The sequence below is a fragment of the Salvelinus fontinalis genome, chromosome 26, assembly GCF_029448725.1.
Source record: "Salvelinus fontinalis isolate EN_2023a chromosome 26, ASM2944872v1, whole genome shotgun sequence".
Lineage (NCBI taxonomy): Eukaryota > Metazoa > Chordata > Actinopteri > Salmoniformes > Salmonidae > Salvelinus > Salvelinus fontinalis.
Window position 1 is genome coordinate 31,435,742 of NC_074690.1, and position 23,289 is coordinate 31,459,030.

The following is a 23,289-nucleotide window of genomic DNA, read 5'->3' on the forward strand; positions in this document are numbered from 1 at the left end:
TGCAGGAAATATGTGGTTTATTGGGAACAACATGATCCCAGCTAGCTTATTGTGAATACATACTTAGCAGTAAACAATAGTAACGCATTTTCTTTCACCTTTTAAGTGCCACAGGCTGAGGATTCTATTTACAACGCTACAACCATGGTGTCATGTAGGCTACAATCATTTAAACAGAATTACAGAAGGGAATATGAGAAACCATTACACATCTTTGAATTATGAACAAGTTAATGACTAATTATCTAAAGGTCTGGACATGTTTTTATATTTTTCTATGTACATATCCATTGAGGGTTTATCATGAGTAGGGGGATTCACAACTAATGTTATTATAGAAAAATAATAGTGCCCATGGTTATGATGATATAATCTAGCAGGTAAAAAACACAAGATGTGTTTTCTGCCACTACATACACTTGAGAAGGAATTCATAATTATGTTAACAATTACCATACATACATTTCATTAAAGCACAGGTTACCATATATACAGTTGGGTGCATTCGGGTGCTACAGTATCTACTGAAACATTATGAACAACACCAAGCAGGCTAATATTTACTGTGCCCCAAATGATATCCGGTTTCCTACATAGTGCACTACTATTTACTGGAGCCCCACGGGCCCTAGTCAAAAGTAATGCACTATGAAGGGGATAGGCTACCGTTTGGGACGCATTCAATGTCTTTACAACAACCCTGCAAAATCTGACTCTGACACTCTTTCAAAGGAGTGAAAGTGAATTGGCATGTGTTTATCTCTTCATGCTACATCTTCACATCCTATTAACACAATGTTACTTACAGGTTCACTTTGGTTTACAGCTTTCTATAACGATACTGTATCTGTGTGGCAGTTTGAAGCTGTGAGTTAAGTTAAATCAGGACTATACAGTATAGCAGCGTTAAGCCAAAATTAACACGTCTTACACAGAAAGCCACTATTCAATGTTACGTTCGATATAATAGCAGCCCCAAATAGTGTATTGTTCCATTAATAAAACTAAAGATACAATTTCTCTAGACACTTGAGTGTCTCCATGATCTTAACTTGTTGTCCCATCTATGATTTAAATATCTGTGTTCTGGTACCTCTCAATAAATACAAATCAGAAGTTGGTATGTGTAACATTTGTCCTATTCTGATATACAGTAAATATGGGTATACATAGTGAATATTAATTCTGGGAAAACTTCAGATTCATTTTTTTTTTTGCATTGATGTAAGAAGACATTAACGAAGAATGAGATCTTTTTGGATTTTTTGTTAAAACAAAAGTGACAGTCTACACATAATTTAGATGATTCAACAACATGCTCTTTACACTTATCTACATAAACATACGTGTGTATGTGTGTGTGTGCGTGTGTGTGTGTGTGCTTGTGTGTGTGAAAGAGAGAGCAAGAGAGTACATATTATGGATAGTAAGGGCTAAATTCAATCCAGATCTCCAAAGTTCAGCGCGAAAGCCCAATTGAAATTTAAAGGTAATGTTCCCGCATTGGCGGAGACTGCATTCACGGTAAACGCTGTATATGTCGGCTCAATCAGAAATGACCTTTACGTTTCTGTCACGCCATCTGTAACGCTTCAGCGACACGGATTGAATAGAGCCCTAAGAATTTCCAGAGACGCTAGACAAACACATAAAACATTCTTGGAAATGATTGTTTCATCTGAAGCGATGTTGTGCTCTGTGCCAGCCGGTGCCAACCTCGCAAAGGGTGCTCAAATATCTCAGTTACCGGGTATACAATGGACACCACTTCACTCCAACACAGTATAGAGTCTCTGTGTCCAACAGGGATTTTTCTTGCTGTGAGAGTTTGATATGGTTCGAGATACTGTGAGAGGTGAACACTGGGATTTACTGTGTCTCCAACATGGTCGTCTTAAATGTGGCATCAACCATTAGCGTGGCCTGTGGGGAGGGCCTCTTTGTCCCCTAGCTAAGAGCCCAGCAACAGCAGCAGCTGGAGGACACATGTTCTAGGAGAATTGGCGGTTTGGTTCAGTCCACTTATAGCAATGGCTTGGCTTGGGTGAGGCCATGAGTTCTGGTCAGACATACTGTACAGGCAAGAGGGGGAGAGAGAAACCAAGAGAGATAGAGAGAAAGATAAAGAGTACTTCAACGAGAGGCAGTCAGAGATATCCAAAATGCTGACACAGTGAGTGAGTGACGTGAGGCCAAACTGATCCAGGCCTTTCTGGGAGAGTCAGGTCTTCATGCAGATGAGGCTGTAGAGGAGTGTCTAGCTTCTGGAGGGGGAGGCTCACTGTCACTGAACCTATGGAATGAATCCGCCTCTTATGTTTGTCCCCAAGCATTGTATGTTCCTAAAACTCCTTGTTCTCTTTCTCTGTACCCACAATGACTTTCTCTCTTCTCTTGCTCCCTCTTTTTATTTCTCACACGTTCTCTTTCTTTCTCTGTATTTACCTCTCTCCCTCTATCCCTCTCTGATCTCGACTAAGCCAGAAACCCAGCTAGGTGGGATAATATTTTTCACTTTCTGTCAGTAACATCTGATTATTATTATCTGACCCTGCTGGTCATCTATGAACGTTTGAACATCTTGGCCATGTTCTGTTATAATCTCCACCCGGCACAGCCAGAAGAGGACTGGCCAGCCCTCAGAGCCTGGTTCCTCTCTAGGTTTCCTCCTAGGTTCCTGCCTTTCTAGGGAGTTTTTCCTAGCCACCGTGCTTCTACATCTGCATTGCTTGCTGTTTGGGGTTTTAGGCTGGGTTTCTGTTTAGCACTTTGTGACATCGGCTGATGTAAAAAGGGCTTTATAAATACATTTGATTGATTGATTTGATTGATAAAACATGGGTTTGGGCTGCCAAAAGCTCTAACTAACCTGCTTTTCACTCTTTCAATGCCTCCCTCTATCCTCTCTTCAATGCCTCCCTCTATCCTCTCTTATTACATTTCATATGGGTCAAATGCAAAAAAGAGGCTCTATTGCACAGTCCAACAGCTCTCTCTCAGATCTCTCCAGAGCAAGCTGCATCTGTGGCACCTAGATGACGTTCTGATGAGACCTTGTATCTATACATGTATGTATAACGATGCTATGTGGTCAGAGTTGAGTGATGCTCCTGTTATATTGCACTGTAGAACTGGTGGGTGGACAGACACACCGTTCTGGTTAGTGGCGAACTCCTTCCATTATACATTCAGAGCTGCTGTTGTGTGGAGGAAGTCCTTTGAAGGTGGGTTGAAGGGGGTACACCGAGTGCACACAGTTCAAAAAGGGGACCTCGCCTTAACAACCAGGGTCGGGGCCATCACCTTGGTGCAAGCGGTTGAATCATCAATGTCCTTGCACTCCCATTAGTAAATCCTTCAAGGGAGGCCTCAGGTGCAGTATCTTCTTTCTTTTGCCACACCGACACATGCTACACAAATCTACACGAGCACACAAAGGTTTCATGCTACAACTAGTACTGAAGCAGGCCAAACAAAAAGGACACATGCCAAGCCGCCCCTCCTCTCCTCTCTTGTCAAGCCCTCAGTTGTCTCTCCAAACGTTCTGTGATTACAGTTAAACGGCGCGGCTTTCATGACATGTTTCCTTCTGTGGGCAGTGACTCTGTTTCCTGCTGTTGTTTGATTTGCGCCTTGGTTTTATGAAGTGAGGGTTAAGAATGAGGGAGTTTTTTCGAGAACAGGGAGAGAAAGAGAGAGAGAGAGAGAGGCTTTGAAGACATGCATGTTGGGGATTCGGGATCATCTCGGAGGGGGCAGGGCGGCCTTTGAAAAGAGAAAGTAGCAAGAGAGGGAGGGAGGACAAAAAAAGAGGGCGAGAAAAGGAGAACTCCTTCACTTCTGTGTAAGGTATGCTCCGATGGTAAGGCTTGCGGCCCCCAGTGCAGCCAGGCCGAAGACGGTCTTGATGGACGGCCACGAACAGAACACAGAGTCCCTCTGTCTGTCATAGAGCTCAACAAAGGCCTCCTGAGAGAGAGAGAGAGAGAGAGAGAGAGAGAGAGAGAGAGAGAGAGAGAGAGAGAGAGAGAGAGAGAGAGAGAGAGAGAGAGAGATAGACAGAGTTAATACAAGCAGTGTGTGTGTGTGTGTGTATGTGTGTGTATATTCTTGTGTTCAAAGCTAGCTGGGGGGTCTCCTTTGGAAGTGCCTGCATATCTAAACCCCCTTGGATGCCATCCAACTCCAGTGTTATTACATGCAGGAAGCCAGATCCATTTCAAACCAGCTCCCCTCACACCCGTAACACCCCTCGTGCTCACCCCTGCAAAACTCTGAGGGCCCCTATTAAACACACACACACGAATGAACGCACACACACAGCCTAGAGTACTCATGGACACAACCCAAGACAAACACTCCACATGAAAACATACACTGCGTCCTATTGATGTCTTGATGCAAGCTACAGTATCCTGTACATGGTCATTCATTAATGGAAAACACTGCATAACAGCTGTGATGCTCCATAGATGCTGCATGGTCCTACAACAGTCTGTTACTGGTGCAACTGCTTCTTCATAATCTCAATGAATACAGGCTGTTATAAAATGATCCCATTTGTCCATATCGTGTACAATAGGATATTCACCCTGGCTTAATGTATTTATGGACCATGTGCTGTATGAGGAAATCAAGACGTCCATTTAGAAGCCTTCAGGCCTTGACAGTGAGAACAGCTAGATGGGAAGTTAGAGTATTGAGATTCCCCTTGAAGACCCCATAAATGGTTAGTTTTGATTAACCTGTATCAAACTGGTCAACCCAAGAAGGAGTGCACCATTGTATATAGGAGGGGTCTGAGGGTTGGGGGGTGCAGGACACATGGTATTGTAGTGTTTTCCTCAGAGCTGAAGGGGGGCCATGTTGTTTATGCCCCTGCCCTATAGTAATCCCCTAAACCTAGACCGGTAATACATTGTCATTACAGCAGTAGCACTAACCCTAAACCTAGACTGCCTTAACATTGATAATCATATAAACAATTCATTTGAGATACAATGGATTATAGGTACAAAACACACACCCATCACCTCAATAGTGGAGCACTACTGTAGTATGGCTGGTAACCTGATTATGGGTGAATTCAATTGTTAAGTTCAATTCAATTCTACATTATTAGTCCCCTGAGGGCCAAATTCTTTTCAGTCTTTCTTGATTAGATCAAGGCTACATTTACCTACAGAAAGTATGTTATTTACTATTTGTAGAGCAAGACAAATATATTTGTTTCAAAATTGCCCTTGATCAAATAGAAAGATAAACTGGGCCATCTTCAATGAATAGTGTCACACTGTTAGGGAGTGTAAGATAATATTTCCAGCAAACCAAGCCTCACAGGATGACTAAAAAAGGCAATCTATTTCAAATGGCTACGGAAGACAAAAGTATTTCCTGCCTCCCTCGTCTCTCCCCCTTTCCTTCCTCTAGCATTCCTAAGGCCAGGGGCCATTGAGAGTCAGGATCAGATCAGCAGTTTTTTCACTTTAGGTGCTCTGTTATCAAAACACACAACCATTCCTAGTCAAATACTACTCACTAAATCAACAGACATTTCTCCTATTGTTGTCATTATTAGCCTTTTCTTTGTTGTTGCTGAAATTAGCACAAAATAAAAAAGGAGCTAATTGAAAAGGCATGCCGGTCATTCTCTGTCTCCTTAAATGCCCCTCTCCCCCCTCATTGATCAAATCAAAGTTTATTTGTCACGTGCGCCGAACACAAAAGTGAAATGCTTACTTACAGGCTCTAACCAACAGCACAATTTTTAAGTAAAAAAAATGGTATTAGGTGAACAATAGATAAGTAAAGAAATAAAAACAACAGTAAAAAGACAGAGACAAATAACAGTAGCGAGGCTATATACAGTAGCGAGGCTATCAAAGTAGCGAGGCTACATACAGACACCGGTTAGTCAGGCTGATTGAGGTAGTATGTACAAGTAGATATGATTAAAGTGATTATGCATATATGATGAACAGAGAGCAGCAGTAGCGTAAAAGATGGGTTGGCGGGTGGCGGGACACAATGCAGATAGTCCGGGTAGCCAATGTGCAGGGGCACCGGTTAGTAGGGCTAATTGAGGTAGTATGTACATGAATGTGTAGCTAAAGTGACTATGCAAAAATGATAAACAGAGAATAGCAGCGTAAAAAGAGGGGTTGGGGGGGCACACAATGCAAATAGTCCGGGTAACCATTTGATTACCTGTTCAGGAGTTTTATGGCTTTGGGGTAAAAACTGTTGAGAAGCCGTTTGGTCCTAGACTTGGCACTCCAGTACCACTTGCCATGCGGTAATAGAGAGAACAGTCTATGACTGGTGTGGCTGGGGTCTTTGACAATTTTTAGGGCCTTCCTCTGACACTGCCTGGTGTAGAGGTCCTGTATGGCAGGCTGCTTAGCCCCAGTGATGTACTGGGCCATATACACTAAACTCTGTAGTGCCTTGCGGTCGGAGGCCGAGCAGTTGCCGTACTAGGTAGTGATGCAACCAGTCAGGATGCTCTCGATGTTGCAGCTCTAGACCCTTTTGAGGATCTGAGGACCCATGCCAAATCTTTTTAGTTTCCTGAGGGGGAATATGCTTTGTCGTGCCCTCTTCACGACTGTCTTGGTGTGTTTGGACCATTCTAGTTTGTTGGTGATGTGGGCACCAAGGACCATGAAGCTCTCAACCTGCTCCACTACAGCCCCGTAGATGAGAATGGGGGCGTGCTCAGTCCTCCTTTTCCTGTAGTCCACGATCAGAGACCTGGCACCACCCGGCCAGGTCTCTGACCTCCTCCCTATAGGCTGTCTCGTCGTTGTCAGTTATCAGGCCTACCACTTTTGTGTCATCAGCAAACTTAATGATGGTGTTGGAGTCGTGCCTGGCAATGCAATCATGAGTGAACAGGGAGTACAGGAGGGGACTAAGCATGCAACTCCGAGGGGCTCCAGTGTTGAGGATCAGTGTGGCAGATGTGTTGCTACCTAACCTCACCACCTGGGGGCGGCCCGTCAGGAAGTCCAGGGTCCAGTTGCAGAGGGAGGTGTTTAGTCCTAGGGTCCTTAGCTTAGTGATGAGCTTTGAGGGCACTATGGTGTTGAACGCTGAGCTGTAGTCAATGAATAGCATTCTCACTTAGGTGTTCCTTTTGTCCAAGTGGGAAAAGGCAGTGTGGAGTGCAATAGAGATTGCATCATCTGTGGATCTGTTTGGGCGGTATGCAAATTGGACTGGGTCTAGGGTTCTGGGATAATGGTGTTGATGTTAGCCATTACCAGCCTTTCAAAGTATTTCATGGCTATAGACGTGAGTGCTATGGGTCTGTAGCCATTTAGGCAGGTTGCTTTAGTGTTCTTGGGCACAGGGACTGTGGTGGTCTGCTTGAAAGGTGTTGGTATTACAGACTCAATCAGGGACATGTTGAAAATGTCAGTGAAGACACCTGCCAGTTGGTCTGCACATGCCTGGTAATCCGTCTGGCCCCGCAGCATTGTGAATGTTGACCTGTGTAAAGGTCTTACTCACGTCGGCTATGGAGAGCAAGATCACACAGTCATCCGGAACAGCTGATGCTCTCATGCATGCCTCAGTGTTGCTTGCCTCGAAGCGAGCACAGAAGTGATTTAGCTCATCTGGTAGGCTCGTGTCACTGGGCAGCTCGCGACTGTGCTTCCCTTTGTAGTCTGTAATAGTTTGTAAGCACTGCCACAGAAGACGAGCGTCGGAGCCGGTGTAGTACGATTCAATCTTAGCCCTGTATTGTCACTTTGCCTGATTGATGGTTCGTCGGACGGCATAGCAGGATTTTTTATACGTTTCTGAGTTAGAGTCCCGCACCTTGAAAGTGGCAGCTCTACAATTTAGCTCAGTGCGAATGTTGCCTGTAATCCATGGCTTCTGGTTGGGGTATGTATGTACAGTCACTGTGGTGGACGACGTCATTGATGCACTTGTTGATAAAGCCAGTGACTGATGTGGTGTACTCCTCAATGCCATCGGAAGAATCCCGGAACATATTAAAGTCTGTTATAGCAAAACAGTCCTGTAGTTAAGCATCTGCTTCATCTGACCACTTTTTTATAGACTGAGTCACTGGTACTCCCTGCTTTAATTTTTGCTTGTAAGCAGGAATCAGGAGGATAGAGCTGTGGTCAGATTTACCAAATGGAGGGCGAGGGAGAGCTTTGTACGCATCTCTGTGTGTGGAGTACAGGTGATCTAGAATTGTTTTCCCTCTGGTTGCACATTTAACATGTTGTTAGAAATTAGGTGGAACTGATTTAAGTTTCCCTGCATTAAAGTCTCCGGCCACTAGGAGCGCCACCTCTGGGTGAGCGGTTTCCTGTTTGCCTATTTTCTTATACAGCTGACTGAGTGCAGTCTTAGTGCCAGCAACTGTCTGTGGTGGTAAATAAACAGACACAAAAAGTATGAAAACTCTCTTGGCTAATAGTGTGGTCTGCAGTTTATCATAAGATACTCTACTTCAGGCGAGCAAAATTTAGAGACTTCCTATGATTTCGTGCACCAGCTGTTGTTTACAAATATGCACAGACCAGCGCCCGTAAACTGCTTCCATTTTATATCCATCCATCCACCCACCAACACACACACCCTTCCATCCTTCTCAGCACAGGTATTATTTAGTGTGCGGGTGCCTCTGTCAGACCTCCTACTGTGAGGAATGTAGTACAGCTCCTCTGCTAAAAACATCGGCTGCCTGTTGCTCTTCTTTTCCCACCTACCCACCACAGGAAAAACTGTTTGCTCCGACAACACAGACTGCTTGCCACCGGTTGCCACTACTAGCAGTTGCATGATACCTTCCTGACCATGGCATGATAATATTATGGATAGCTAGACAAAATTGCAAAAACGAAATGTGCATCTATAGCAGCAATAAATTATATAACATGTCGGGTTCCGAACAATGGATAATTCAAATGCAACAACTGACTAGACATTCCATTCAGAAAACCCCAGAATGGTACTTTGTGTAATAACCTGAGACAGGGAGCACCAGGGGTTGATGGGTAATGGAGTTGATGGCTCAGTCAGGTGGACATCATGAGACCGTGGCGTGGTACATCATGCTCTAATTCTCTAGGTCAGCTCCCAGACACCAGTTAGTTTCTCACCATTACAGATAACATGTGACTACTGTTGAAAAACAACAACTAGAGGTCTCTCTCTCTCTCTCTCTCTCTCTCTCTCTCTCTCTCCTCGCTCTCTCTCTCTCCTCTCCCTCTCTCTCTCTCTCTCTCTCCCTCCTCTCTCTCTCTCTCTCTCTCTCTCTCTCACTCTCTCCTCTCGCTCTCTCTCTCTCCTCTCTCTCGTCGTCTCTCTCCTCCTCTCTCTCTTCCTCCCTCTCTCCTCTCTCCATCTCTCTCTCTCTCTCGCGTCCTCTCTCTCATCTCTCCTCTCTCTCTCTCTCTCTCACTCTCTCTCTCTCTCGTCTCTCTCTCTCTCTTCTCTCTCTCTTTCTCTCTCTCTCTCTCTCCTCTCTCTCTCTCTCTCTCTCTCTCTCTCTCTCTCTCTCTCTCTCTCTCTCTCTCTCTCTCTCTCTCTCTCTCTCTCTGTCCTTTTGCCAAATGCAAGGTCAGAGGAGACAGGGAAAGGGCCTTTAGCTTACACTCAGATTGTGAAATATCATTCTGCTATCCATGCAAGAACAAAAACAAGACAAGTAGGTTGCCCTTCACCAAGACCATCTGCTAGATTAAGTAGGTGAGTGACTGGGGAATCAGTCCAATGTTACATACAGTCTTTCAGCGCTGAAGTTCACCTAGAGTGCTTTGTTGATCAACACACACGGGTGCCAAGAATCAAACAAAAATCCAGGCCAACCTTCTATCAGGCCCAGTAAATCTTTTTTGCTTTATATTGATGACAACATTCACATTGTCATGTAACAAATCCCTTGGAGACCCACAGCAGCACTCTCTGGGAAAAAGCAGAGAAACAAAATGAGGGGAAGAGAGGATCACTGGCTGCCACAGGCATGGGCGGCACCATGTAGCCACAGTGTCATGGTTACCTCTGTAGCTTGCCACATCTCCTGATGCTATAATATAAGCTTGACGACCTGAGATTGACTTTTCCCACCAGCAGGGCTGTCTTTTCTTGACCTCTGATTTGCTTTTCTCATGATACAGAGATGCAGCATTGTCTCTTAGAGAATGTCCCTCTAGACTGAGTTTAACTCTACTCTCCCCAAGAGGGGAACAGGAAATTCCGAACTTCCACTCCAGTCCTGGGTATCCTGGGCTTCTCCTGTTCGTTATTGTGAATGGATAATTTGCCTACACTTGCCTTGTGTGTGGGAGATAAGGAGTAGCCTTGTATGCTTGGCTGGCCTCTAGTCTCCACCCTCTCAGACAGTTGATTAAAACACCACCAGGCAGCAAGGCCTTTGCCAAAACAGATAAATTATTAGGCAAGTTATCTCTGTTGTTTGGCTCACTGGCTAATTATGGCCAGCTTGGGAGTTCTCCTCTCCTCATTACGACCACAGAAAAGGAGGGATGAGAGAAGGCGGGATAAGAGGAGGGATGAGAGGAGGAGGGATGAGAGGAGGAGGGATAAGAGGAGTGAGGAGGAGGGATGTGGGTTAAAGTTCAGACATGAATTAAAGTGCCTATATATTGTGGCTTCAGAGCAACAGCCGCTAAACCAAGCGTGTCCCAATGCTGTGGGTCTACACCACCACACCGTAAGCATACTGTTTAGTACCCTGCAGACACACTCAGACACACTACACCTCTCAGCTCCTACAGTGTCTTCTCTACGGAGGATCTGGCTGTTTACCCCCAAGCTAATCCATCTAAGACAAAACCCTTACTAAAAGAAGGGGGGCAGAGAGAAAAAGAGTCAGAGTAGGGGAAGTGTATAAATACAGAAAAACAGAAACCATAACAAAGCCTATAGGGGAGAATCTCTCATTGAATATTGTGCTACATTTGATTAATTGATCAAGCAGGAAATCCTGCATGTATCTATCTAGTTCTGTTAAGCTAAACAGACGCAGCCCTATACTATCCTGTCCAATCCAGACACAATAGGTGACAAGATGGCAACCTTGAGTCTGCGGCGACAAGGTCGCTCGGCGTGTGTAGCGTCTCTGGTGTCATCCATCGACCTGCTGCCTGCTGGAAAACAGATGACTGAGGACTTTTCAGACACACACTCATTACCCAGAAAATCCCCTAGCGTCAGCAGCACAGGCCCAGGAACAAGGGACACTGTCTGAGTCCTTGGATAGCATCGATATTACACACAGAAGCAAACTGATAGCCTGGCTATATAAAGTGACAAAAAAAGATGTGAGCTTTCTGTCGATCAGTCAGAAATCCACATTAAGTTGGGGTGGTAACAACAAAATAACTAAGACCATTTTTTTTGCATAGCTAACTAGGCATAGAGAGAATATTTAATGGTAAGAAAATAACTACTGTAGAATGCTACTGAAGAGATGCCTGCTGAGGACAATGACATACTGAAAAACATATTTTGCATTATGACAATATCCTAACAACGGGACATTAAAAACTGTAATATCTTGTGTTTCACCAAGTCGTGCCTGAACGCCGTCATGAAAAACAAAAAGCTGGTGGGTTTTAAGCTTTTTCGGCAGGATAAAACAGCGACCTCTGGTAAGACAAGGGGTCGATGTATATTTGTATGTATATTTGTATGTATATTTGTAAACAACAGCTGGTGCACTAAATCTAAGGAAGTTTCGAGGTTTTGCTCGCCTGAGGTAGAGTATCTCATGATAAGCTGTAGACCACACTATTTACCAAGAGAGTTTTCAACTGTATTTTTTGTAGCTGTCTACATACCACCATGAACTGATGCTGGCACCAAGACCACACTCAATGAGCTGTATACAGCCATAAGTATACAGGAAAACGCTCACCCAGAGGTGGCACTCCTAGTGGCCGGGGACTTTAATGCAGGAAAACTCAAATCCATTTTACCTAATTTCTATCAGCATGTTAAATGTGCAACCAGAGTGAAACACACTCTAGATCACCTGTACTCCACACACAGAGACGTGTACAAAGCTCTCCCTCGCTCTCCATTTGGCAAATCTGACCATAATTCTATCCTCCTGATTCCTGCTTACAAGCAAAAACTAAAGTAGGAAGCACCAGTGACTCGGTCAATAAGAAAGTGGTCAGATGAAGCAGATGCTAAGCTACAGGACTGTTTTGCTTTTCACACCTGGACAAAAGGAACACCTCTGTGAGAATGCTATTCATTGACTACAGCTCAGCATTCAACACCACAGTGCCCTCAAAGCTCATCACTAAGCTAAGGTCCCTAAGACTAAACACCTCCCTCTGCAACTAGATCATGGACTTCCTGACGGGCCGCCCCCAGGTGGTAAGGGTAGGTAACAACACATCCGCCACGCTGATCCTCAACACGAGGGCCCCTCAGGTGTGCGTGCTCAGTCCCCTCCTGTACTCCCTGTTCACTCATGATTGCATGGCCAGGCACGACTCCAACACCATCCTTAAGTTTGCAGATGACACAAAAGTGGTAGGCCTTATTACTGACAATGACGAGACAGCCAATAGGGAGGAGGTCAGAGACCTGGCCATGTGGTGCCAGGACAACAACGTCTCCCTCAACGTGATCAAGACAAAGGAGATGATTGTGGACTACAGGAAAAGGAGGACCGAGCATGCCCCCATTCTCAAGATTGGGCTGTAGTGGAGCAGGTTGAGAGCAGGTTGTCCACATCACCAACAACTAACATGGTCCAAGCACACCAAGACAGTCGTGAAGCGGGAACGAAAAAGCCTATTCCCCCTCAGGAAACTGAAAAAATTTGGCATGTGTCCTCAGATCTTCCAAAAGGTTCTATAGCTGCACCATCGAGAGCATCCTGACTGGTTGCATCACTGCCTGGTATGGCAACTGCTCGGCCTCCGACCGCAAGGCACTACAGAGGATAGTGCGTACGGCCCAGTACATCACTGGGGCTAAGCTGCCTGCCATACAGGACCTCTACACCAGGCGGTGTCAGAGGAAAGGCCCTAAAAATTGTCAAAGACCCCAGCCACACCAGTCATAGACTGTTCTCTCTACTACCGCGTGGCAAGTGGTACTGGAGTGCCAAGTCTAGGTCCAAAAGGCTTCTAAACAGCTTCTACTCCCAAGGCATAAGACTCCTGAACATCTAATCAAATGGCTACCCAGACTATTTGCACCCCCCCCCCCCCCCCTGCTGCTACTCTCTGTTTACTACCTATGCATAGTCACTTTAATGACTTTATCTACATGTACATATTACCTCAATTACCTTGACTAACTGGTGCCCCCACACATTGACGCTGTATCGGTGCCCCCTTTATATAGCCTCTGTCACGTTCCTGACCTGTTTCTGTTAGTTTTGTATGTGTTAGTTGGTCAGGACGTGAGTTTGGGTGGGCAGTCTATGTTTTCTGTTTCTATGTTTGTTTAAGGGTTGCCTGGTATGGCTCTCAATTAGAGACAGGTGTTTGGCGTTTCCTCTAATTGAGAGTCATATTAAGGTAGGTGTTTTCACACTGTTTGTTGTGGGTGGTTGTCTCCTGTGTCTGTGTATGTCGTTGCGCCACACGGGACTGTTTTCGGTTTGTTTGTATGTTCATTCTTTTATGTAGTCAGTTTTCCCTGTTCATGCGTTCTTCGTGTTTCATGTAAGTTCGTCGTCCAGGTCTGTCTACATCGTTTATTTGTTTTGTAATTATCCAAGTGTATTTCGTTTCGTCTTCGTCTTGTAAAATAAATCATCATGTCATATCACAACGCTGCGTTTTGGTCAAATCCCTGCTCCTCCTCTTCGGATGAAGAGGAGGAAGAAAGCCGTTACAGCCTCGCTATTTTTATTTTACTGCTGCTCTTTAATTATTTGTCACTTTTATTTATTTTCTTTTTTGGGGGTATTTTTGGGGGGTTGGTATTTTTTCTTATAACTGCGCTGTTGGTTAAGGGCTTGTACGTAAGCATTTCACTGTAAGGTCTACACCTGTTGTATTCGGCGCATGTGACAAATAACATTTGATTTGATTTGACAATAAACAGGTAACTGACAAAATAAAGGAAACACCAACATTAAGTTTCTTAACAGGATGTTGGGCCAATACGAGCCAGAACAGCTTCAACACATTGGCATAGATTCTACAAGTGTCTGGAACTCTATTGGACGGATGTAACACCATTCTTCCATTAGAAGTTCTATCATTTGGTGTTTTGTTGATGGTGGTGGAAAACGCTCCGCTCCAGAATATCCCATAAGTGTTCATTTGGGTTTAGATCTGGAGACTGAGACGGCCATGGCATATGGTTTACATAATTGTCATGCTCATCAAACCATTCAGTGACCACTTGTGCCCTGTGAATGGGGGCCTTGTCATCCTATGGGGGTTTAGCCATGCTAGCCACAATAATGGCCAAAGTAATGGCCTGCCCAGCATTTTTATACATGACCCTAAACATGATTGAATGTTAATTGCTTAATTAACTCAGGAACCACAGCCTTCCTTCATGAACTGGCCTCTGTAAAATGGTATAGAATCAGCTTGATCCCCTCTGTCGAAGACGTTTGGGCCTTCTTTTTTGATATTTTCAGTGGTATTGTGAACAAACACGCACCCATAAAGAAAATGAGAATTAAAAACAGGTTCAGCCCCTGGTTCGACCGTGATCTTGCAGAGTTACTCCACCTCAAGAATTGCATTTGTCAAAAGGCTCGGCACACACATACTCAGGCTGACTGGCTCTCGTTCAGGCAAATGAGAAATAAATGCACTCAGGCTATCCGGAGAGCCAAAGTTAGTTACTTAAAGGAGCAGTTCTCTCTCTGTGGGTCTAACCCAAAGAAGTTCTGGAAAACGGTTAAAGACCTGGAGAATAAACCCTCCTCCTCACAGCTGCCCATGTCCCTTAAATTTGATGATGTTGTTACTGACAGGAAGCACAAGGCTGAGCTCTTTAATCATTAATCATTTTAATCATCACTTCATTAAGTCAGGATTCCTATTTGACTCAGCCATGCCTCCTTGCCCGTCCAACATTTCCTCATCTCCCACCACTTCTAATGCGACTATCCCCAAAGCTTCTCACTCTTTTCCCCCTGCCCCGATACAAAGTTTCTCCCTGCAGGTATTCACTGAGTCCTGGGTGCTAGAGGAGTTCTAGAAACCTGTCCCCAAAAAACCATCTGGGTCAGATGGTTTAGATACTTTCTTCTGCTCCTATCATCGCCAAGCCTATCTGTGACCTTTTAACCTGTCTCTCCTCTCTGGGGAGGTTCCCATTGTTTGGAAGGCAGCCACGGTTTGTCCTTTATTTAAAGGGGGAGATCAAGCTGATCCTAACTGTTATAGGCCTATTTCTATTTTGCCCTGTTTATTAAAAGTGTTGGAAAAACGTGTCAATAATCAACTGACTGGCTTTCTTGATGTCTATTGTATTCTCTCTGGTATGCAATCTGGTTTCCGTTCAGGTTTCGGATGTGTCACTGCAACCATAAAGGTCCTCAATGATGTCACCATTGCCCTTGATTCTAAGCAATGTTGTGCTGCTATTTTTATTGACTTGGCCAAAGCTTTTCATACGGTAGACCATTCCATTCTTGTGGGCCGGCTAAGGAATATTGGTGTACCTGAGGGGTCTTTAGCCTGGTTTGCTAACTACCTCTCTCAAAGAGTGCAGTGTATAAAGTCCGAAATTCTGTTGTCTCAGTCACTGCCTGTCACCAAGGGAGTACCCCAAGGCTCAATCCTAGGCTGCACGCTCTTCTCAATTTACATCAACAACATAGCTCAGGCAGTAGGAAGCCCTTTCATTCATTTATATGCAGATCTCATACTCAGCTGGCCCCTCCCCGGATTGACTGTATGATCCCGCTATCACTGTCCATGTAGGGTCAAATGATAATAAATTACAGCAATCTGAGCAACTTAAAAAGGACTTTAAATCCCTGATTCATACTGTACTTAAATCAGGTAAACAATGCATTATTTCAGGTCCACTCCGTCTCCACGCTCTACGGATAATAATTTCCGTCGTATACGCCAGCTACACATCTGGCTTAAAGGTTATTGTTGTTCAATAAGCATACAATATGTGGACAATTTTACAGCTTTTCTACATCGACCAAATGTATTTCTCCGGGATGGATTACATCTGAATAGGTATGGTACAAGCATTTTCTCCTCAAACCTGGCTCTCACTATAGCCTCATACAGGGCATATGAGAATTGACAATATATATCCATGGGGGTTGATACTCGGAATTGGTCGATTCCCCATCAGACTATACTCACTGCTCCCCCATAGCTTTAAATTGCTCTATAGGTGCTGCTAACATGGATGAAACTTTTGATGGACTTTATGTTATTGTTACACTATTGTCAAGGTACCGTGTTGCCATTTCCTCGCACAGGCAGAGTGGTATTGTTAGAAGTAATCTGGTCTCCATCCAACTCAGGCCTGTCAGCAGCTACACGAGGAAGCGTCGCTCATCTAATATTACCTTGAATGTTCCATCTGATATGAGCTCTCGGAATAGTGGCCTAGGAATTATTCCTTTGAATGCTAGAAGCTTGATCCAAAAGCTAGATTTGATTGAAATACTGGTCTCACAATCACATGCTGACATAATGATTATATCTGAATCCTGGCTCTGTGTCTCTGTTCCAGACTCAGATGTTCTGTTAGCTGGGTGTAATGTCTACAGAGCAGACAGAGTGGGTAGAGGTAAACTCAGATGTTCTGTTAGCTGGGTATAATGTCTACAGAGCAGACAGAGTGGGTAGAGGTAAACTCAGATGTTCTGTTAGCTGGGTATAATGTCTACAGAGCAGACAGAGTGGGTAGAGGTAGACTCAGATGTTCTGTTAGCTGGGTGTAATGTCTACAGAGCAGACAGAGTGGGTAGAGGTAGACTCAGATGTTCTGTTAGCTGGGTGTAATGTCTACAGAGCAGACAGAGTGGGTAGAGATAGACTCAGATGTTCTGTTAGCTGGGTGTAATGTCTACAGAGCAGACAGAGTGGGTAGAGGTAGACTCAGATGTTCTGTTAGCTGGGTATAATGTCTACAGAGCAGACAGAGTGGGTAGAGGTAGACTCAGATGTTCTGTTAGCTGGGTGTAATGTCTACAGAGCAGACAGAGTGGGTAGAGGTAGACTCAGATGTTCTGTTAGCTGGGTGTAATATCTACAGAGCAGACAGAGTGGGTAGAGGTAGACTCAGATGTTCTGTTAGCTGGGTGTAATATCTACAGAGCAGACAGAGTGGGTAGAGGTGGAGGTATTGCCATACATGTTAAATGCAACCTAGATGTCACTGTGTCCATTTCAACTTCTGTTCCGAAACAGTATGAATGCTTAGTTCTAAATGTGGTCCTTGGTCATAATGCACTATTAACGCTAGCGGGAGTTTATCGCCCACCCTCAGCTTCGGTATCTGCTCTATGCAAATTGTTTGAGTTAATGTCTAATTATGCAAACTCTGAATTATTGATTATCGGAGATCTCAATCTGGACTGGCTGATGCCAGCATCGTTTAAATTAAAATACATTTGTAACAAATTAAATCTTACTCAACTAATAACTATACCTACCCGTCCTAATCCAAAAGACCCCCAAAATATCTCCATTAATAGACCTTATCTTAACAAATACACCTCACAAATATATAGCTAGTGGGTTATTTGCTAATGACATCAGTGACCACTGCCCTATTGCATGTATCAGAGATACTAGGCTAAAAAAAACTGACCCACTTATAATTCAAAAGAGAAATTATAAACACTTCTCAGAGCAAGCCTTTATCCATGACCTTTATTATTCAGAGCTTTTATTCGTAAACTGCATAATGGACCCAGTCTTCTCTTTCTTTTCATCAAGTTTTACCTTCATGGCTGATAAACACGTCCGGTTAAAGCGACTTAGGGTAAAAAAATCAAACTAATCCTTGGTTCTCCTGTGGTTTGAAAATCCTTTTTCTGCAAAAGAATCAAGCATGGGCCTTGGCGAGGAAACTGGTGAAACAGCTGATTGGCTGCTTTTTAGGCAATTGAGAAATAAATAGACCGGAAGAATAAAAAAGGCAAAATCTACGTGTTTTCTTGATGCTATGACAGAGTCTGCTGGTGATCCCGCTAAATTCTGGAAAACTGTTAACTCACTTAAACGAGGAAACTCCTTGACTTCCCTGCCGAAGCAAATTACATCGGAATCTGGGATCATCAGTGACCGAACTGAAATTTGTGATGTTTTTAATAAGCATTTTATTTCTGCTGGTTTTCTTTTTGAAAGAAAAAATGGCCAACATGCTCCTGACCAGTCTATTGTTTCAGCCCCTTGACCTTCAGCTGATGTGGAAAACAGTAAGCCGTTTTTTAATTTTCGAAAAGTCACAGAAGATGAGGTCTTATCTTCACTATCTGCTATAGAATCTAAGAAATCATTAGGCGCTGACAATCTGGATCCATATTTACTCAAGTGTGCGGCACCTATTATTGCTGGTGTAGTGACGCATATCTTTAATCAAACATTTGTCGTAGGAAAGATTCCTAAATCTTGGAAAACAGCTTTTGTTTTACCCCTCCTCAAGGGAGGTGATAGTAGTGAATTGGATAATTATCGGCCCATCTCTAAACTCTCCTGTTTGGCTAAAATTCTAGAGTCATTGGTGAATAGACAACAAAACATTTTTGGGACTGTTAACAATACTCTTTCTAGTAATCAATCTGGCTTCAGACCTAAACACAGTACTATTACGGCCACTGTACGTGTTGTAAATGATATTACTAATGCCCTAGATAATAGAAAGTACTGTGCCGCCTTGTTCATAGATTTATCTAAAGCTTTTGACACTGTAGACCATGCGATACTTTTGGGTAAGCTGTCGTCGATAGGACTAGAATTGGATGCCTGTCATTGGTTTCATGACTATCTAAAGGATAGGAGTCAGGCTGTTAGAGTCGATGGCATCCAGTCGGAGCCATTGGAGTTGGTTAAAGGGGTCCCACAAGGTTCTATACTTGGTCAATTATTGTTCACGCTCTACATAAACAATATCGGTGATGAGATAAGAAAATGTCAAATTCATTTATATGCTGATGACACTGTCATGTACTCTATCGCTTCAACGGCTGACCAAGCATTATCACTATTTGAGACAGATAAGACATTACAAGGGTCTTTTATACAGCTGAAACTTGTTTTAAATGCAAAGAAAACACATTTTATGATTTTTAATAGGTTCAAAAAGTTGGTTGAAAATACACTTGCACTTACGAGCTTAGATGGTTCTCGAATTAATCAGGTCTCTGTGTAACAGGGTTTTATTGGTGATTCCCCTTGCCACTTTATTGTTAAGCCAATGGGTTTTTGGTGTTAGTTTTGTCTTGCCGTCACCTACTCAACATGGCATCTTATTGGCTGGTTTGCGTAGCTTGCTTACGAGGGAGGATGTTTCAGTTAGAATCGTCCCAGTGAACAAGCACCAAACCAGCGGTAAGTTGTTGGTTGCAAAGCACTGTACATCAAAAGTGATTTTTATACTCCCAAGTGATGATTTAAGTGTACAATTTATATACATTTGTTTGTAAATGTTATTCGAACATCACACATAAGATGCAGTGTTTTTTTGGAGAATATTGGTTGTGCATTTTGGTTGTAAAGAATTCCCGCCAGTACTAGCTAGCAACTTACTGTGTCTGGTGGGGGGGGTTCATATATTTTATACAGTGCGTGAGTGCAGAGTTGGATGGTGAGCCGTGCATTGCATGACGTGCAATTTTGTGCTGTTCCTACCAGGTACATTGTTAAAGATATTATATTGTAATTGTATTATTTTGGTAACTACATGGCCCAGTGAACAAGCACCAAACCAGCGTGCGTGAGTGCAGAGTTGGATGGTGAGCCGTGCATTGCATGACGTGCAATTTTGTGCTGTTCCTACCAGAATAAATCTCCATGACTGGTGCAACACGTTGGAATTCGTGTCGAGGATTGATTGTACACAACGCAAGAAGAGCACTGTTACATCTGCATATATATACTTAGGGATGTGGTTGGATGATAAACTGTCTTTTAAAATGCATATTGACAAACTTTGTAAACGGCTAAAAATCAAGCTAGGCTTCCTCTATAGAAACAGGACATGTTTGTCCTCTACAAATAGAAGACCAATTGTGCAAGCTACTTTTATGTCTGCTATAGATTATGGGGATATTATTTACATGCATGCTACGGCATCAACACTTAAATCGCTGGATGCTACTTATCAATGCGCATTTAGGTTTATTACGGGTGCTAGCTACAGAACTCACCACTGTGTTTTAAATCATAATGTGGGTTGAACTTCGCTGTCCGTGAGACGAGAACAACATGCTCTCGTGTTTGTCTATAAAGCACTTCTGAATAAACTACCTTCTTATCATCATCACTCATCAACATTAGAATTATAATTCATAAAACCAGGTCTCAACATGGATTACACTTGAGGTCCATGCGATATCCACAGAGTTGGGTATGGCTGCCTTTTCCTGTTACGCTCCTTGCCTATGGAATAGCTTGCAGACTAAACTTAAACTTGAGACTCTTTTCCCCCTGTCGCAAATTTTAAATATTTATTGGAGGATTTTTATTTTTGTATTGCTTGTAACTGTTTCGTGTAATGCAAGTTCTTGTGCTGTTAGGGGAATAACCTATGTGTAAATGTAATCTGTTGCTGTATTTTTTTGTGTTATCTGTGATCGTTTTGTTTGTCTTGTTTAGTTTTTTAATCATTGTACCTAAACTGTATGTGTAAACATGTATACGCAGGGCCCAGCTGTAAAAGAGACCTTGGTCTCAGTCTGTGTTCCTTCTTGAAATAAAGGTTTAAATAAAACTCTCTCCTGCCTCCAAAATAACCTGCAAATGGCCCTGCTGATTCTCATAAATATTCAAATATGTGTCAGCAGCATCGGTGTGTTTACAAAACAGTGAGCACCCACGGGTCTTTTCCTTCTCTCCTGGAACATGTAACGCGATAGCCCAGTAAATCACCAGAGTCTGTCAATGACAGTTCTCATTTTGATCATCTCCATTAATAATCTTTTAACTCCACCAGCAGGCCAGGAGAAATCTATTTTCTACGCTTTATGCATGTGACACATTGTTTTACGGGAGTCAGGAGAGGGATAACTCTCTAGGCCTAAAGCACATTCTGGATTTATGTTGTTCAGTGCTCAGAAAACAAGAGTGAAATCAGATCCTATTAAGGTAGGTGGATGACAGACATAGCTGGCTCTTTCATTAACTTATCAAATCAAATGTATTTATAAAGCCGTTTTTACATCAGCAGATGTCACAAAGTGCTTGTACAGAAACCCAGCTTAAAACCCCAAACAGCAAGCAATGCAGATGTAGAAGCATGGTGGATAGGAAAAACTCCCTAGAAAGGCAGGAACCTAGGAAGAAACCTAGAGTGGAGCCAGGTTCTAAGGGGTGGCCAGTCCTCCTCTGGGTGTGCCAGGTGGAAATTATAAGACTACATGGCCATTAAGGCCAGATCGTTCTTCAAGATGTTCAAACGTTCATAGATGACCAGCAGGGTCAAATAATAATCACAGTGGTTGTAGACTAGAGGGTGCAATAGGTCAGCACTTCAGGAGTAAAATGTCAGTTGGCTTGTCATAGCTGAGCATTCAGAGGTCAAGACAGCAGGTGAGGTAGAGACAAAGAGAGAGACACCTTCACGAGTGCAGTCTCAGTACTATGATGGGGTCTAAAACCAGACTGGAGCATTTTGTATCCATTATTTGTATTTAAAATTTTTCGGGTCAAGGTTTTGGTTTTTCAGGAGAGGCTTTATTACTGCCACTTTTAGTGCGTTTGGTAAACATCAGGAGGATAGGGATACATTTATTATGTTCAACATAGGAGGCTGAAGCACAGGAAGTAGCTCTTTCAGTAGTTTAGTTGGAATAGGGTCCAGTAGGCAACTGGAAGGTTTAGAGGCATGACTATTTTCGTGAATGTGTTAAGAGATACAGGATTAAAAAACTTAAGTGCCTCCATTGATCCTAGGTCCTGACAGTGTTGTGCAGACTCAAGACAACTGAGTTTTGGAGAAATACGCAGATTCAAAAAAGAGTCATCACTGCTGAAGAGAAGGCCATCCTCTCTTGGGGAATACTGCTTTTTAGTTAGCTTTGCGACAGTATCAAAAATACATTTTGGATTGTTTTTATTATCCTCAATTAGGTTGGAAAAGTAGTCTTTAAAAGCTAGTTGGAAGACTTTTCGGTGGAGCGTCATTTCCGTTCCAATTTTATGGAAGCTTGCTTCAGACCACAGGTATTTTCTGTATACCAGGGAGCTAATTTCAAGTGAGAAATGTTTTTTTTTGTTTTTAGAGGTGCTACTGCATCTAGGGTGTTACGCAAGGTTACATTTAGATCTTTGGTTAGGTGGTTAATAGATTTTTGTACTGCAACGTCCTTGGGTAGGTGGAGGGAGTCTGGAAGGAATCTTTGGGTTGTCCGAGAATTTATAGCGTGGCTTTTGATAATCCTTGATTGGCGTCTGAGTAGATTATTTGTTGTAATTACAAACGTAATAAAATGGTGGTCCGATAGTCCAGGATTATGAGGAAAAACATTTATATCGACAATATTTATTCCACTGGAATTGTACAATTTTTTTTTTTATGTATTTCTACAAATAACCTTTATTACCCTTGACTGAACTCCAGTATAATTTGATTATAGTGGGTCCTGTATCGTTATAGAACCCATTGTATGAGACATCTTTGAGCAGTGTGACCATGTGGGCCCAGGGGACTGAGTGTGGGTGGATGCAGACGGACAGCTTCTCCTCTCTGATTGGTTTGCTTCCCACGTTCTCCTGTCCAGGGTGGGTGGATTGACTTACAGGCGCTCTGCAGCACACCTTAGCCTACGCTCAGAGCTCAGAGCTCAGAGAGCATATAATTTACAGGTACTGTGGGAGACAGTCTTTGAATATACAGTATAAGTACAGATAAAAGACATGCGTGGCAAGTCAGACAATACCTTTCTCTTATAGTCTGTCTGACCATATAAAGATGTCTCTCAGTAGCATTATGGCCATCCAAATGTACTACAATCTAATTTTCCAGACTAGAATTCAGCTTTATTAACACAACACATATCCCACAAACAAACAACCTAGAGCAAGCGTTTCCCATCACATTAAAAGCCTCCCCTTAGTAAGGTAACACAAGGAAGGCATCAGCTGTGAGCCTATGCTGTCTGTCCTC

At 43.3% G+C, this 23,289-nt stretch overlaps 1 protein-coding gene across 1 annotated transcript in view; it reads right to left on the reverse strand.

The window, feature by feature from the left end:
- LOC129824111 (apoptosis regulator Bcl-2-like) overlaps positions 1-23,289 on the reverse strand; it is a 59,968-nt gene continuing 36,679 nt past the window's right edge. The window contains exon 2 of the mRNA XM_055883459.1: positions 1-3,969. Within this exon, the coding sequence (XP_055739434.1) occupies positions 3,835-3,969 (135 nt within the window). The 3' untranslated portion in view covers positions 1-3,834. The remainder of the gene's footprint in view (positions 3,970-23,289) is intronic.